The 13,984-nt window shown below is 35.7% G+C and overlaps 1 protein-coding gene across 6 annotated transcripts in view; it reads right to left on the reverse strand.

Annotated features, from left to right (window-relative positions):
• Positions 1-13,024, reverse strand: part of LOC139975394 (uncharacterized) — a 44,642-nt gene extending 31,618 nt beyond the window's left edge. Inside the window, exons 1-4 of one of the 6 annotated variants that reach the window (XM_071983356.1) lie at positions 12,678-13,024; positions 9,128-9,238; positions 5,596-7,062; positions 4,930-5,007 (exon numbers count right to left, since the gene is read on the reverse strand). In XM_071983356.1, the coding sequence (XP_071839457.1) occupies positions 4,930-5,007; positions 5,596-7,062; positions 9,128-9,238; positions 12,678-12,855 (1,834 nt within the window). In that variant the 5' untranslated portion in view covers positions 12,856-13,024. Of the gene's footprint in view, positions 1-4,929; positions 5,008-5,595; positions 7,063-8,726; positions 9,067-9,127; positions 9,239-12,677 lie in introns of those variants that run through there. The other 5 variants (XM_071983357.1, XM_071983360.1, XM_071983361.1 and 2 more) reach the window with 5 other exon arrangements.
• Between the last annotated feature and the right edge of the window lie 960 nt (positions 13,025-13,984).

Below are 13,984 nucleotides of genomic sequence, written 5' to 3' on the forward strand. Positions count from 1 at the left end.
TCAAAATGTTCCCCTAACCAGTTCACAACTTGTCCCAAAATATCAACTTTGTTGCACATTGGCACTGGGAGTTACTGCAGTTTTAGTATTTTGGGTTTTTGGACCATAACTGACCTTTGTGAGCACCAAAAACAATAGGGTTCATCTACTCACTATGGGCCACCCACCCACCAAGTTTGATCATGATCAGTCAATCCCTTGTTGAGTTATCGTGCATACAAGCTAAAGCGTCACACACACACACACACACACGCCAACCTGAATACATAGGTTCCTTTGCTTTTAGCAAGGAACCAAAAACAGGAAAGACTGACTTTAGTTTCAAAATTGAAACTTAAAGTACCTGTATTAAAATAGGGTTTTTTTATAAACATTTCAATTCCTTTAATTCTCTTTAATTTAATTTTTACCTACTAAACCAATTTCAATCATCATTGATCTCACAACTAATCATTTGAATATTGCCTAACAATATGTACGCATAAGCAAGAAACAAGAGCAGCCAAATTACACTATATACAAACCTGCTTAAAGGAAAGCGAAATGAAAACCAATCTTTCCCTATTGTACCGTTCTTGGAAATACAGATGTCAACAGGACAAAAAGAGTGATAAAAAATTATCACATTTTTTTTATGAATTGACCTACATCAACTATGGCCAGCAAATTAGCTAAACTACTGCATTCCTTATTAAATACTTAGAGGATAAATTTTGAAAAAGACAAAACAATCATTTTCAAGTCTAGAATCTAATAGAATTGACTAAAATGTATACTGCTATTATTACAGCTGGAACAACTAGAAAGAGTGATAAAAAATTATCACATTTTTTTTATGAATTGACCTACATCAACTATGGCCAGCAAATTAGCTAAACTACTGCATTCCTTATTAAATACTTAGAGGATAAATTTTGAAAAAGACAAAACAATCATTTTCAAGTCTAGAATCTAATAGAATTGACTAAAATGTATACTGCTATTATTACAGCTGGAACAACTATGTACAATATTTTTTTATGTATTAAAGAAAAAGGACATAATACTGATACTGATAATTCTGGCTTTGTAACTTACCATATTACATTGACTCTATATACCTCATGTACTTGCTATTCACATGTCGACTAGAAATCACACATACAGACAAAATTTAAGATTGAGACATTCAATGTAGATATACATTTACTTTATCAAGAATTATGTTGAAGGAATATAAATTTACAAATTGTTTGCCACTTTACATAGAAATCTACAGTAGTGTTGAGAGGGGGGAGAGATGGGGGGGGCGAGAGAGATGGGGGGGAGAAAGGTCTTCGAAAGTCTTCATGTAAATTAAGTCGCATTATGACCAATCTATACCAGTACTATCCGCAGACCGCCTTTTTGCCTTTCTTGATTTTCGTCTGAAGGATGAGCGTAGTTTGAACGTTCTTTCCTTCAAGACCGTCCATTTTCTTTCTCGTTCCTTGTCTTTAATGATAGACTGTGAAGGTGCCAAACTAACGCAGCTGCTATCTTCTACCTTATCAAACTCATCTGCTGTTATGCCAGTCGCTTCTTCCTCTCTTAAACTTAATAGTTGACCTGAAAAGAAGTCTAAATATTAATGTTAACAACATCATTATTTGGAAAAGCAACTAACAGAATAACATCTATTGGTGGTGTCTTCGTGTAACGGAAGTCCGACCAGAAAAGGGAATTTAATGTATTAACTGTGACAGCACATCATGTACAGTTACACAAAAAAAAAAAAAAAAAAATTATCACTTAAAAAGAAAATGAATAACATATATAGCATTCCATCACAAATCATATAAGAGAAAACCATGAATAGGTAATTATAATATAATATCATCCCATTCAACAAATGTTGGTGAAACAATTGGTAGCTCATCACTGCATTAACCATTGACTAACATGAATGTTTACGTTAATTATGGAAAGTTAAACAGCCGATTCACCAAAAGGACAAACAAATTATCCAAAATTCCTTTTGGATGAATTCTTTCACATGCAACGATTAGTCTGAATGTTAACGTTAATAGGTGAGAACAATATTATACAACAAAATCAAGAACTAAAAATGTTCAGTGACAATATTTGTTAGTAACCACGCAAGTGGCATGAACGATTAGAAACATTAGTAGGTGATCACAGTTAGAAATTAAATCAATCTGTAGTAACAAGTAACCAGTATTTAAAATATATACATTGAAAAATAATTTAATAACAGTAAATAAATTTTGAAGAAGTCAAATTTAACTAAAAACACTCTTTCAAAAATCTCCATATAGGTAAATTATTGTCCGCTAAATCTGAAAGTTTAAGTCAGTGATGAAAAAAAAAATCATACAACCACCATTTCATAAATGTCTTCATGCAACCCAGTGGCTATCACCTCAAAAGTTAGCCATTTTAAAAATTACTCCAACACCATTTAAAAAAATTATGCTGTTTTGATAAACTTATATAAGGAAGTTGAAAATATCAAGAACACTAATTGTAAAATTGCAACAACATCACAACACCCACTGACACGGCTGGTAGTTTAAGGTAATTATAAATATTAATCAAGAAAAAATATCGTAATTGCAACTATACCATTTCATAAATTTCTAGAATTATGTTAACACTGTCTTCAACTTCACACTGGTAGTAATTCAACAGACTACCATTGCTTGAATTTGTAAGAGGAACTAATAACAGATTTTTTACCCCCAAAGGATATATAGCAACAGCCCAAAAATAATAATCATATTTAATATTTAAGTTTCACAGATCAAAAAGGACATTTAATTTTATTTTGTGTTAAAGTAACTTGGCCTGATGTTTCGATCCTAGCAGGATCTTCTTCAAAGGCTAAATGACTTGTAAGTAACAGTGACAGAAGGGACAAAAACACGCACAGAAATACAGACAGGTTAATGAGTATGGTGAACACTAATGCATGGTGAACACATACAGTACAGTAAATGCAGAATTATATTTTGCATTTATAGTGAATGCAATGCACCATTTTAATACCACATGACAATCAGTGAAAACAATGTGTGTGGTTTAGTCAACCTCATTTTTAAAGAAATATTACTTGTACATCAAGACAGAATAATAAAACAGACTGCAAGGCTAAGATTTAGTGTCAAAGAGTACAATAGTTAAATATTGGTAATCAAACTAGTACACACTCTTGCAAAATAGGAAACTAAAGCAACATCTGTGCAAACTCACAATTAGTTAAATGTTTAATAATCCAGTGAGTAAACCAGTAAAATAAGTAACAACAGGTTCGGATTGCAAACCTGCAGTATTTAACCGAGCATTCAGCATGATTTTAACTTTCACATTCTAAATTAAATTACAGAGTGTATAAAGGTAACTTTATAAAGTTATTTCTTGACTTTAATAGTGTACAAGAATTTCAAAAATATACTTCATTATTATTAAAGAACATAATGAAATAACATACAGTAGGTAATAATTGATTTCATAATGGTATTTTATGATCCACATCAATCATGAACATCAAAAAATGATTTAAATTATTTGCTGTCATACAGTTTTGAAATTCTGTGTCATGACTGGGGAAATACTCCTGCGTATGCAGTGCATCTCGTATTGGAGTTTGTGTTGAACTGTGACTCTTTATGACACTTTCAGTACATTTGCAATAATTGCATAACATTTGAAGGAACCAGACGACCAATTTATATCCACATATACCAAATACCTTGTTATTATATTATTAAACATAACAGTCAAACCTACAGTTAATTATCTCTCTGTTTTAAGCTACCTTATCCAAGGATATTAAAATTAAGCTGGACAATTAAGCTAATAATAACAGTATCATTCTCTTCATCATTTTATATCCCTCCCACTCCACAAAAGTCATTATATATCTTGAATTTAGAGTCATAGTTTACAGTAAAAAAAGAATGATCACCACCTTAATAATTATGATCTATTGGTGGTCATCAAGATACCGTACTTGTAATATTCCTGTAAATAATGTTTTGACCATAGAAAATATGGATAACACATTAAACTTAACAGACAGAATTCCAAAAAATTACCATAAACTGTGCTAAGTGTATATTCAATCAACCACAACCAGACTTTGGTTTCTAAGGGCACGTCATATAGTAAAAAAGTCATAATGAATCATTATTGTCAATATAAACAGCACCATTCATGAATTATTAAACCCCACATACTTTTAGTAAACCATTATGTGAAAGAAGCCTGGGATTTGAATGTTTACAAAAATGTATTACAAAGTAAAAAATATTGATACTAATATCTTTTTACACAAACAACTGACAAAAACAGTTTGAATAAGTGTCAGTTGTGCAATTACCAGGAGATGTGCTAGCAAGGTAAATTTTAGTCGTCATCCGAAAGCACCAAATTTCTGTTCGGACAACCCAGAGATCAGCTTGGAGGTTGTCCGATGGACGACTTGTTGTTTACATTAAGTTCAGATTGCATTGTAACTAAATTCCTCCAAATAGGTAAAATGACAATTCAGTATCACCCCAAATGTTGGTGTTCTATTTCACCAACACTGCACATCTCTGCTACAATGTACGTATTAGTCTTGCTTATTTTTTCTATACCTTTTTTCCCTGGACAACCAAATTTGCAGTTGGGACAATCAAAAAGTTTGGTTTGGTTTTACAAAGGTAATACCACGATAAATCCTTAAACATTTTGCCCTGGCTACCAACAGGTTCAAGAAATGATACAGAAATGAAATAGATACTGTGAAGACAAAAACATACAAGGTTTTGACAAAACATAAAATGTATGCCATGCTAATAAACATTCAAGTGGTGTCACGGGATATCATGTTTAACAAATGATGAATGTAAGCCAAAACAAATCGATGCGAGAGGTACTTTAATGTATACATTCTGTACTACTTACCGTCCAGATCGATCGAAGATGTTGGTTGAAGGCCACTCTCGTTTTGCTTCAATGAATTTTGAGCATCTGATTTGCTACCTGTCAAAGGATGGAAAAAAATCATGGAAAAATTGGAAAAATGGAAAATTGATGGAAAAATTGAAATTGATGAAAAAAACCCCTTATTTAACGGATAAATTAAACACACTATGTGAATATCAAAGCTGTGTTCTTTCTTGACATAGTTATGCAAAGCATCAAGGAAGACAATGAAACACACCCTTTGCATTACAGTATGTAATATAAAGTATCAACATAAGCCAGATGGATTCTTCTGTGCGCAATTGAAAGCCTAGCTTCTTGGACTCCTATAAGACTACTGACAATTTGAGTGATGCTTAACTATACAAGGCCATTAACATAGCAGTGTGTCACTTTTCCCTCCAAAGCCATAATGTCTATTCATTTGAGAACATCCAAGAAGACAACTTCAGAGAGGAAGCAATACAGTAGTTTAGCACATCTAGTCCTACCTGTAGTTATGACCAGTACTGTAGATAGCCTAAAAATGTTGCAATGCTCAAGATTAATCTACAATAACATGAAGATTAATTTTCCTGTTACACACTTGAAAGTAGTTCCTGTATCATTTTGATTTAACTATTATTAAATAGAACTGATTGTTACCGTTTGCAGTGGCAGCTGAGCCATGGCCTTTTGATTTCCTTGAAAGCCCTAAAGCTGAGAGACGTCCGCCTGCACCTCTAACAAATCCCAGTATCCCACCACTCTTTACATCTGTACCAGATTGTCCACTGCTGCTAATTCCTTCGGCCATTCCAGTCGTGGCAAATCTTTTCAGCCTATCAACATCGATGTGTAACCTTTGATTTCCTATTATAAATTTTTTGAAATTGTCGTTCGTGTCTACAAAGTTAACGCCCTCTTCTTCGTGAACTGGGATAGATGGGCTCAACGGTTCTGAAACCACCGAGTCTAAACTAGTCGCTTTCTTAAGACCATGTTCTGTGTTGTTTGGCTTTATGGTTCCCAAGTAAACATACGGTACCAGTTGCCAAAATTTCAACTTTGAAGGTTTAATCTTCGGTACTGCTTTCGCGGCACTAAAAACATCTTGTAAGTGTTCAAATTCCAAGTCAGTTATCTGTTCTGATTCGTCGGTGCTATCTTCGAGTAAGTTGACGTCGTCTTGTGGATTCTTTTGCTTGTGGGATGTCACATTAAAAGTTGCAATTACTGGATCAGACAAGTTGTCTAAACTTTGGCTCTTGCCCTTCCAAGAAAGCGTTTTATTCACCAGAGTTCTGTAAGTGTTAGGTTTGAATAAAAGAATAGGATGTCTCATCCATCCCTCCTCTTGTGCTTGACCTTTGACCTCCTCTTTGATCTCCTCCTCTTGGCCTATCTGGCATTCATCATAGTCACTGCCATCCTCTTCAACAGACTTATCTAATGCACTGCTAATATCTGCATCTTGATCTGATGAGAAGGTGTCATGTTTCAAATCCTGATCCGGTTCTTGAGATCTTTCCAAAGGTGGCAATGAATCTGTTGACTTGAAATGTTTGCCGAGCTGGGAAGGAATAAAAAAATGACCGATGGTCGATATCAAACTACCGGAAGTTTCTTCCGGAAATGGTTCATCGGGAGGCTTTGTCTTTTTCTTTGAAACTCTCAATACATTCTTAATACCATCGGTGAGGTCATCTCCATGAGCATCCAAGGTCAGGTCACTATCACTGACTGCTGATGCCTTCTCATCCTCCTCGAGAAAATCCCCTCCCTTCAAAGGCACCGAAACTTCACGTGCCGAGTCACTGACGGTATCCAAGGGGTTTTCAGTGTCTGCAGATGCTGTTTCCTTTGTTCTCTTGAGGGAACTTGTCTTAGTATTAAAACTTCTAAACCAGCCTGTTTCTGTAGGAGACCTCAACAAAGGAGTATCATTAGTGGTTATTGGCTCTGCCTCGGAAACAGTCTGTGGTTCGGTGCCCTGTTCCTTCGATGAAGGGGTGCTAGAGATAGTTTGACCTTCAGATACTTTTGAGGATTTCAAGTTTGAAAGTCCTTCCTTCAGGTAGACTTGAAATCGATGAGGGTAGTCAGGGACAGACTGCAAAGTGTTCAAAACAGCTGTTAAAAAATGAATGTATTTAATGAAATTAAGCATAATTGAATAGGCAAATTTGGTTTGGTTTTACAGTATATATTTAAAAGAAACAGCAAGATAATAATTCAATGGAGGGAGGTGATCAAATTCTCTGTCGTGTCTGCTCGAGATGAGTCTTGTCCACTGAAGTTTGCTTTTACTGATGTCAATCACTAGCAGAATATGATCTAAGATAGCATACAGTAGTTCATCAACTAGTCAAGAAATTTGTTACTAATTTAATTAATTGCTGACAACAATCTACTTAAGAATGATATAAAATTGTATTCACATGTTGATTCAAAATTTCCTATTTAGATATTAATTATTGATGCCTTAGGTCTGTTGGAAACATCACAGAATAAATTCAAACATTTAGTTTGCATATTCATAAATTTAATTATGCTAGATCGAAGAAGATACTTAATTACAAATAGCCTGGCCGGCCTGAAATATATGCATCAGGTACATTTGTATCCACTTCAGCAACAACAACAAAAAATCCATCTACTGTACATTCTCACAAATGAGCAAATTCAGTCCACAAAATACTGTACAACTTAACCATGTGACTAATATGAGGATGACTTTTTAATAGTTAGGTTTTGACATGTTATAGACCGAGAAAAAAGAAGAAATTGTATCTACTCCATACAATACTGTACTTATCATCCAGTGGCGTAGGAAGGTATTTTTGAGTGGGGGGGGCTGAAGACTGATGGCCGGCCTGGGGGAGGGGTCTAAGGGGAGGGGGTGTCCCCCTCCACTTTGGAATTTGTTTGCATTTCCAGGTGGCCTCAGATGCAATTTGCTGCAATATAGCACACTTCAACACCCACTCCATTTTGTAAATAATTTTGCATTTTCACCTGGCCTTAGATGCAATTTGATGCTCCAAATGAGATTTTCCATTTATTGAGAAATGAAAAAGGGGTTTTCTGACTTGCGAAGCGGGGGGGGGGGGCGGAATGATACTTCCGCCCCCCATATTTTTCACCCCCCCCGGTTCCTACGCCCTTGTTATCATCCAACCATGTATTTTGAGCGAGTCTATACAATTTATTCCATAATTGCAACTTTTATAACAAAACAACTAATTTAGGTTGAAAGGATGACTTTAAGAAGAATATTATGGTTTTGATGATGTTATTTATCAAGAAACAAAAAAGAAGGACCATTTGAGTGCTACACTGCTACTAATGCATGCTACTGTATTGGTATGCCCCTGTCACACTAAAACTGAAGATGAATACATGGGTTCCCTCGGTGCAGGCCTAACTGTTAAAATAAATTTATAGGTCAGACTAAATTCGAAATAACTCAACCAAAAGCATGTTGTTTCAACTTCATATTTACAATAGACCACCCTTGGGTGACACAAGAAACACAATTTGTCAAATTGTTAATCCATCAAGCACGAAGCAACCAAGGGATACGAACAACACTCTACAGATTAAACTTGAAGTTCTGACTCAAATATTTGGGATTTAATACCTACCATGAGCTCATAGCAATCATAGGGTAGCCTTAAAAAATTAAAACTGATTCTTTCATAATAATATAGATCTGCTCTGATAATAATTGATACAGCAAACTGCTTCAGAAAAAAAAAAAAACAAGCTTTTTTTCAAAAATAGTCACTAATTACCTTGTTCACTTTGCTTTTCCATTTTTGTGTAATCCCTGGAAAAAAATTCTTTTAGAAAACTTTCCAACACCCAGTACTGTACAATCTTTCTTTAGATCCAAGACATCAACAGACACACACACTTACAGGGAATATAAAAACAGTACGCTGCTAGCACGAATATGCTGCAGAGGGCATCCAAAAGATTTATCTTAAGAGACTGTTTCATGCACTTCCAAATTAGCAAATATGTGTTTTAGTAAAAGCAGAAATAAGAAAACATCCATTCACAATTTAAACAAAGTCTATTGTCGAACAATCTCAAATATCCTTTGTTCCGACAAGAATTTCTTGAAGTGTCCCGAATAAACAAGACATAGTCATGCAATGCAGTATATGAGTAAATTAATACAGTACTTTACCGGAATGAACAAAAACATGGACAGGAAACGGGGTAGGCTCTGCTAGGCTGCTAAATGCTTCCTTCTCTTGGAAACAGACTTGTTCAGGCCTAGGTAACAGGATAAAATCCCCTGTAATGACAATGTGATAGTATGAGAAAAGGTTGAGAGTCGCGTCTAAAAATAGCACTTAGGACATACCCCTTATATACTGTACTGTACATACCTACTTATTGCAAAATTGACCATTTAAAGATGAACGATAGTGATTTTTCAGCATCGACGAAAAAATACGATTTTATTCAAGAGTATTCTATTTGGTTTCCATATTACACATGTGAAAATTCAAGTCAATCCGATGTTGGGAAAGGCTTAAAAAAAATTCCTAAACTCGTTGATTTTTTAAACAAAAATTGGGCTTTTCGCGAACAGCGATATGATGATCACATGATCTACAGTGACATGTGACGTCATTATGATGATAACAAAGTGAGCTCGGCGTAGTGTACTTCAGCAGTGTGCACTTAGTGTGTAAGTTTAGTTGCAACCTACTCTATATTGGACTCGACAAACAAACCTAAACCAGAGAGGAGATTTGATACACTGCGTGAGACATTTAACGGTCTAATTTTAATAAGATGTTATTGTTCCTGCTTTTTCTTGTCGTTTTAGTGAAGCCGACTGCCCCAATGTAAATTACGGAATAATCGGTCATATAGAGCCATCTCGGGCCCAATTGAAATTTGCGTGTGGCAAGGTCACTAAAGTAAAAAAAGTTTGAAAGGGACAAACTAAAACGAATGACAGCGAATGACCGAATGACAATTGACTTTGTACAGGGTTAATTATCATTTGCGAATGACAGCGAATGAAGGTGAATGACAACGAATGACAACGAATGACAAAGAAGGACAGTATTGAGAAGAGATAGAATGATTAACGGAGTGGAGTAAATGCGTTTATTGGTTTTCTGCGCAAAAATGATTTGTGGAAAATCGCATATAACGTGGTCGCAGGGTTTTGGTGTAATTTACGGATAGAAACCACAGGGAAAGTTTTTGTGTGAGAATGCGCTTGAGTGCTGTCCTTTTTACCTCTGTATATTTATATAGAAAGGTAAGGCCGTTTCAAGATTATAGTAGGCCTATTGTTAGTTTCTAACAATTAATATCGGAAAAATGACGTTAAATTTACTTTTTAAAATCAGACTTACAATTTCGCATACTATAAGGTGCGTTTTTATCTTGTCCGTACTTTACTAGATCTAGATACCCACGAAGTCTGAACTGTGATATACGGTTGAAGCAAATGTCTGTGCTGTCATTACTGTCATTCGTTTTAGTCAACGCATTTTTTTGGTGTGTACAACATATTGTGATTCGTTATGTGTAACGCAATTGTCATTCGTTTTGGTAACACCCGTTTGAAAGATTGATGCTTTTATGCCGCATTATTTATATATATCCCGATAAATGCAACAGTAAATGTTGGAACTGGAAGACATGTCAGACGTGAACAACCTAATGACTATGTGAGGAGAGAATCCACGTGCAAATTTCAATTGGGGCATGGACGTCGCTTAGGCAGAGTTTTTTTGGGCAGAGATGTGTTCATACCCTCCAAACCACTTTAAATGTAATACGAATAGGAAATGTGTGTATGCTCGAGCGAAACAAAACATCGTGTAAGTATTACTTACGGTAGCGCACACTGTCACTTATGTTTGCACAGTGTGAAAGTACCTACGTGAAGTTGGGCTAGAATACGATTCCTCCTGAAGCCCAAACCATGAGGCATGCATGTGAATAAACGCAATAGGCATTGCATGTAGTGAGAAAATTGTTCGAGCTAGACTAACTACTCGATTGAGTTCAAATGCGGTTGTATTTCAAGCTCAATGAAACCTTTCTGTTGGATTTAATGACGCACGGAACAAGGAACGTTTATGTTTTACAGTAGGCCTAGTGCATACAAGCGAATCTACTTTGTTTAGAACTTTGGATTTTCTTTCGGATGTTATACTAAACTACGTTTGAGACTATCATCTCTATTGTTATTGTGCCAGTTTGACTGGTAAGTGAGCACATTCATACATCACTCTGTATAAAACCAGCCAAAAACGTGATCTTGAGATTTACGTTACTTTGGGTCAGCTTGCGAGTTACCTCTTCAGATATTGGAAATCGTTGCGAAATCGCCGCAAATTTCGTTAAAAAAAAACTTGTAAACACGTGGTGAAGAAATCAAGAAACACCATGATATTCATTATCTATTTATGTCTTGAACATTACGCCGGAAAATAACAGTTATGCTGACACGAAATGCACGCACAGCTCCGTACTGAACAGTGCACAACAGAAAAGATCATCACAGTGACGTCATTCACTGACCTGAGGGCTGTTCAAGGTCGTTGCAGTGTCTGCAAACTCCTAAATTACGGAGACGAAAAAACGATGTTTTAATTCCCTTTTTTATAACTTTCCGGTGTGCTATTTGGAAAATTAAAAAAATATGTTGCTTGATAACCAATAAACTACACTATATGTGAAAATGAGAGATTTTTTTTCTGTCACTATCGTTCTACTTTAAGTGGAAACCCCTGAAGTGAAAGTGAGACTGTATATATCTATAGAACCTTACAGTATTATTGTTAACTAGAATTTTAAAACCACCGGACATGGCATCTTAAAGCTGTTTTTCTCTCAACCTTCATCGCCTACTTTTGACGATACTGTACATGTATGAAGTAGTTTGCACAAGAAATAACAACTGAAGCAGGTTGCAACAAAGAAATTAATGAATACACATTTTACTGACATAACAAATCTCAATGCCGAGAGAACAAATATACTGTGAAATGAAAGTCCTATTCAGTATTGGAGATGTCAGCTTCCCATAAAATTCCCATAAAATTCTTAGATGATCCCTATACACAGGGAAAAGTAACGTTACAAGGAATTGCATTAAAAATCAACATTCTTGTTGGTTGTTTCGTCCATCTTGCTTACATGCTTTTGAGGTGGAGATCCTCCTTACTTTTGCTTCAGGAGCTGAGCACCAATGAAAGTTTTACCAAAAATATTTGCGAGTAAACGATAACAATATCAACTCGTCAAGAACAATATACAGCGGTGGACCTTAACGCTATTTGCAGCTACAATTGCATTTTGATAAACCTAGCACTTAATCGCTTGTGCATATACTGTATAGTCAGTATTGCGAAGTTTGGAACACTGCGAAGTTTGGACACCCCTAAGAATTCCACGATTTCCCCATGACATACTACAGTACAGCAAGAACCAATTTCACGAAAAACTATGAAGCTACAGTTATTTTCTCTCCAAAATGACCGTGTGCAAGTATGTACTTACATATTTGCCAATAAGGAAGTTTTTGGGGTGTTTTAAGGCTTATAGGTGTCCGAACTTTGAGGTGTCCATGCTACTAGCTTGTAAACATTCAAATTGGATTACGACCATGCTAGATAGACATAATTTGTGGGATTTCCATGACAAATATAGACCCAATGAACCAATCACTGGATATCATGCAAAATACCGTGCTTGCTCACCATCAGGATCAAAGAGGATAGGGGAAGTTGGTTCCTCTGAATCCCACCTTTCTACTAATTGAAACAGGGCCTCCTCTCCACCTTCCACTGGACTTTGACAATGATCCTCCAATACCAATGGTGTCACTCCCAGAGGAAGATTTGAAAACACTCTCATACAATGATTGTAGAGGGCCATACTGTACCATAAGAAGACCTTACTTGAACACTCTGACCAGAGCTGTATAATTATAATTTGGTGTTCATGTATACAAATGAAGTCTGTACTGACAACAGGTTAGAGCTACAGTATTGCTATTGTAATAATATTGGACATTCTCTCTCAAACCATTTCCATAAACAGCTCAACAGAACAGCAACAGAACTATACAGAAACGCAACATACACGCATTAAATAGAACATGTACAGTATGCCAATTCATGAGCTCAAATGGTTTGTTTATAAACATAAGCGATACAGTAGTACCTTAGAAAATACTTCTAAAATACAAAAACTATAAGTTCCAGCTGTACAGTACAGATAGAAAGCAAAGTTAGTTCTACCAGAGAGCCAGTGAAATTCTCATATCAACAGTTTATGTATATATATTGCCTTCACAACACAAACACCTTGTTCAAGTTGGTATAATTGTCATGCAGTTTCTCACAATCCTCAAAGAAACAAACAAAAACCATGCAGGTTTGTATCCTTAGACGGTGACAAAAATGGACACTGTAGATATCCCACAGAGAGTTACAGTAACAATGAGAGTTTCAGCAGTTTGCTTCAGAAAGTCACAAATCTATGAATTTGAACCTGAAGCATTGCGAACAAAACAACACAAGCGATTGATAAACTACAAACAAGCATTTGTTGTAGACTTCTGTTCTGATTGCTTAAATGATTACACAAATATGAGTGGTAAATTGACTACCAGCAAAATTAATTCCTTGCAACATATAACACTAAAAGATATACCCACATCTTTCATAACATCATATCATGTGATATCAGATGTTGGAAGATGATGTCGTAGTTCAATTTGGGTGGGATGGATTTATTATAAATTTACAACTGATGTCATAAGAGATGACTAAGAGATCCAGGTAAGAGGTATATTACAGTGTTATCTGAATCCCAGCTAAGTGAATTGATCTCTTGTAATCTGTTTGCCCCATCCACAGTGAGGAAACTTATGGGGGGGTGGGGGAGGGATGGGAGCTTGTGGAGCTTAGACTGGCAATCGATCACTTTCAAAGTGGAAATTTGCAGTCCAGACTTCAAAACTGTACAATTAAAGACCAAGCACTACTTTTAGTATGAATTA

The sequence above is a fragment of the Apostichopus japonicus genome, chromosome 10 (genome assembly GCF_037975245.1).
Source record: "Apostichopus japonicus isolate 1M-3 chromosome 10, ASM3797524v1, whole genome shotgun sequence".
NCBI classification, from domain to species: domain Eukaryota; kingdom Metazoa; phylum Echinodermata; class Holothuroidea; order Aspidochirotida; family Stichopodidae; genus Apostichopus; species Apostichopus japonicus.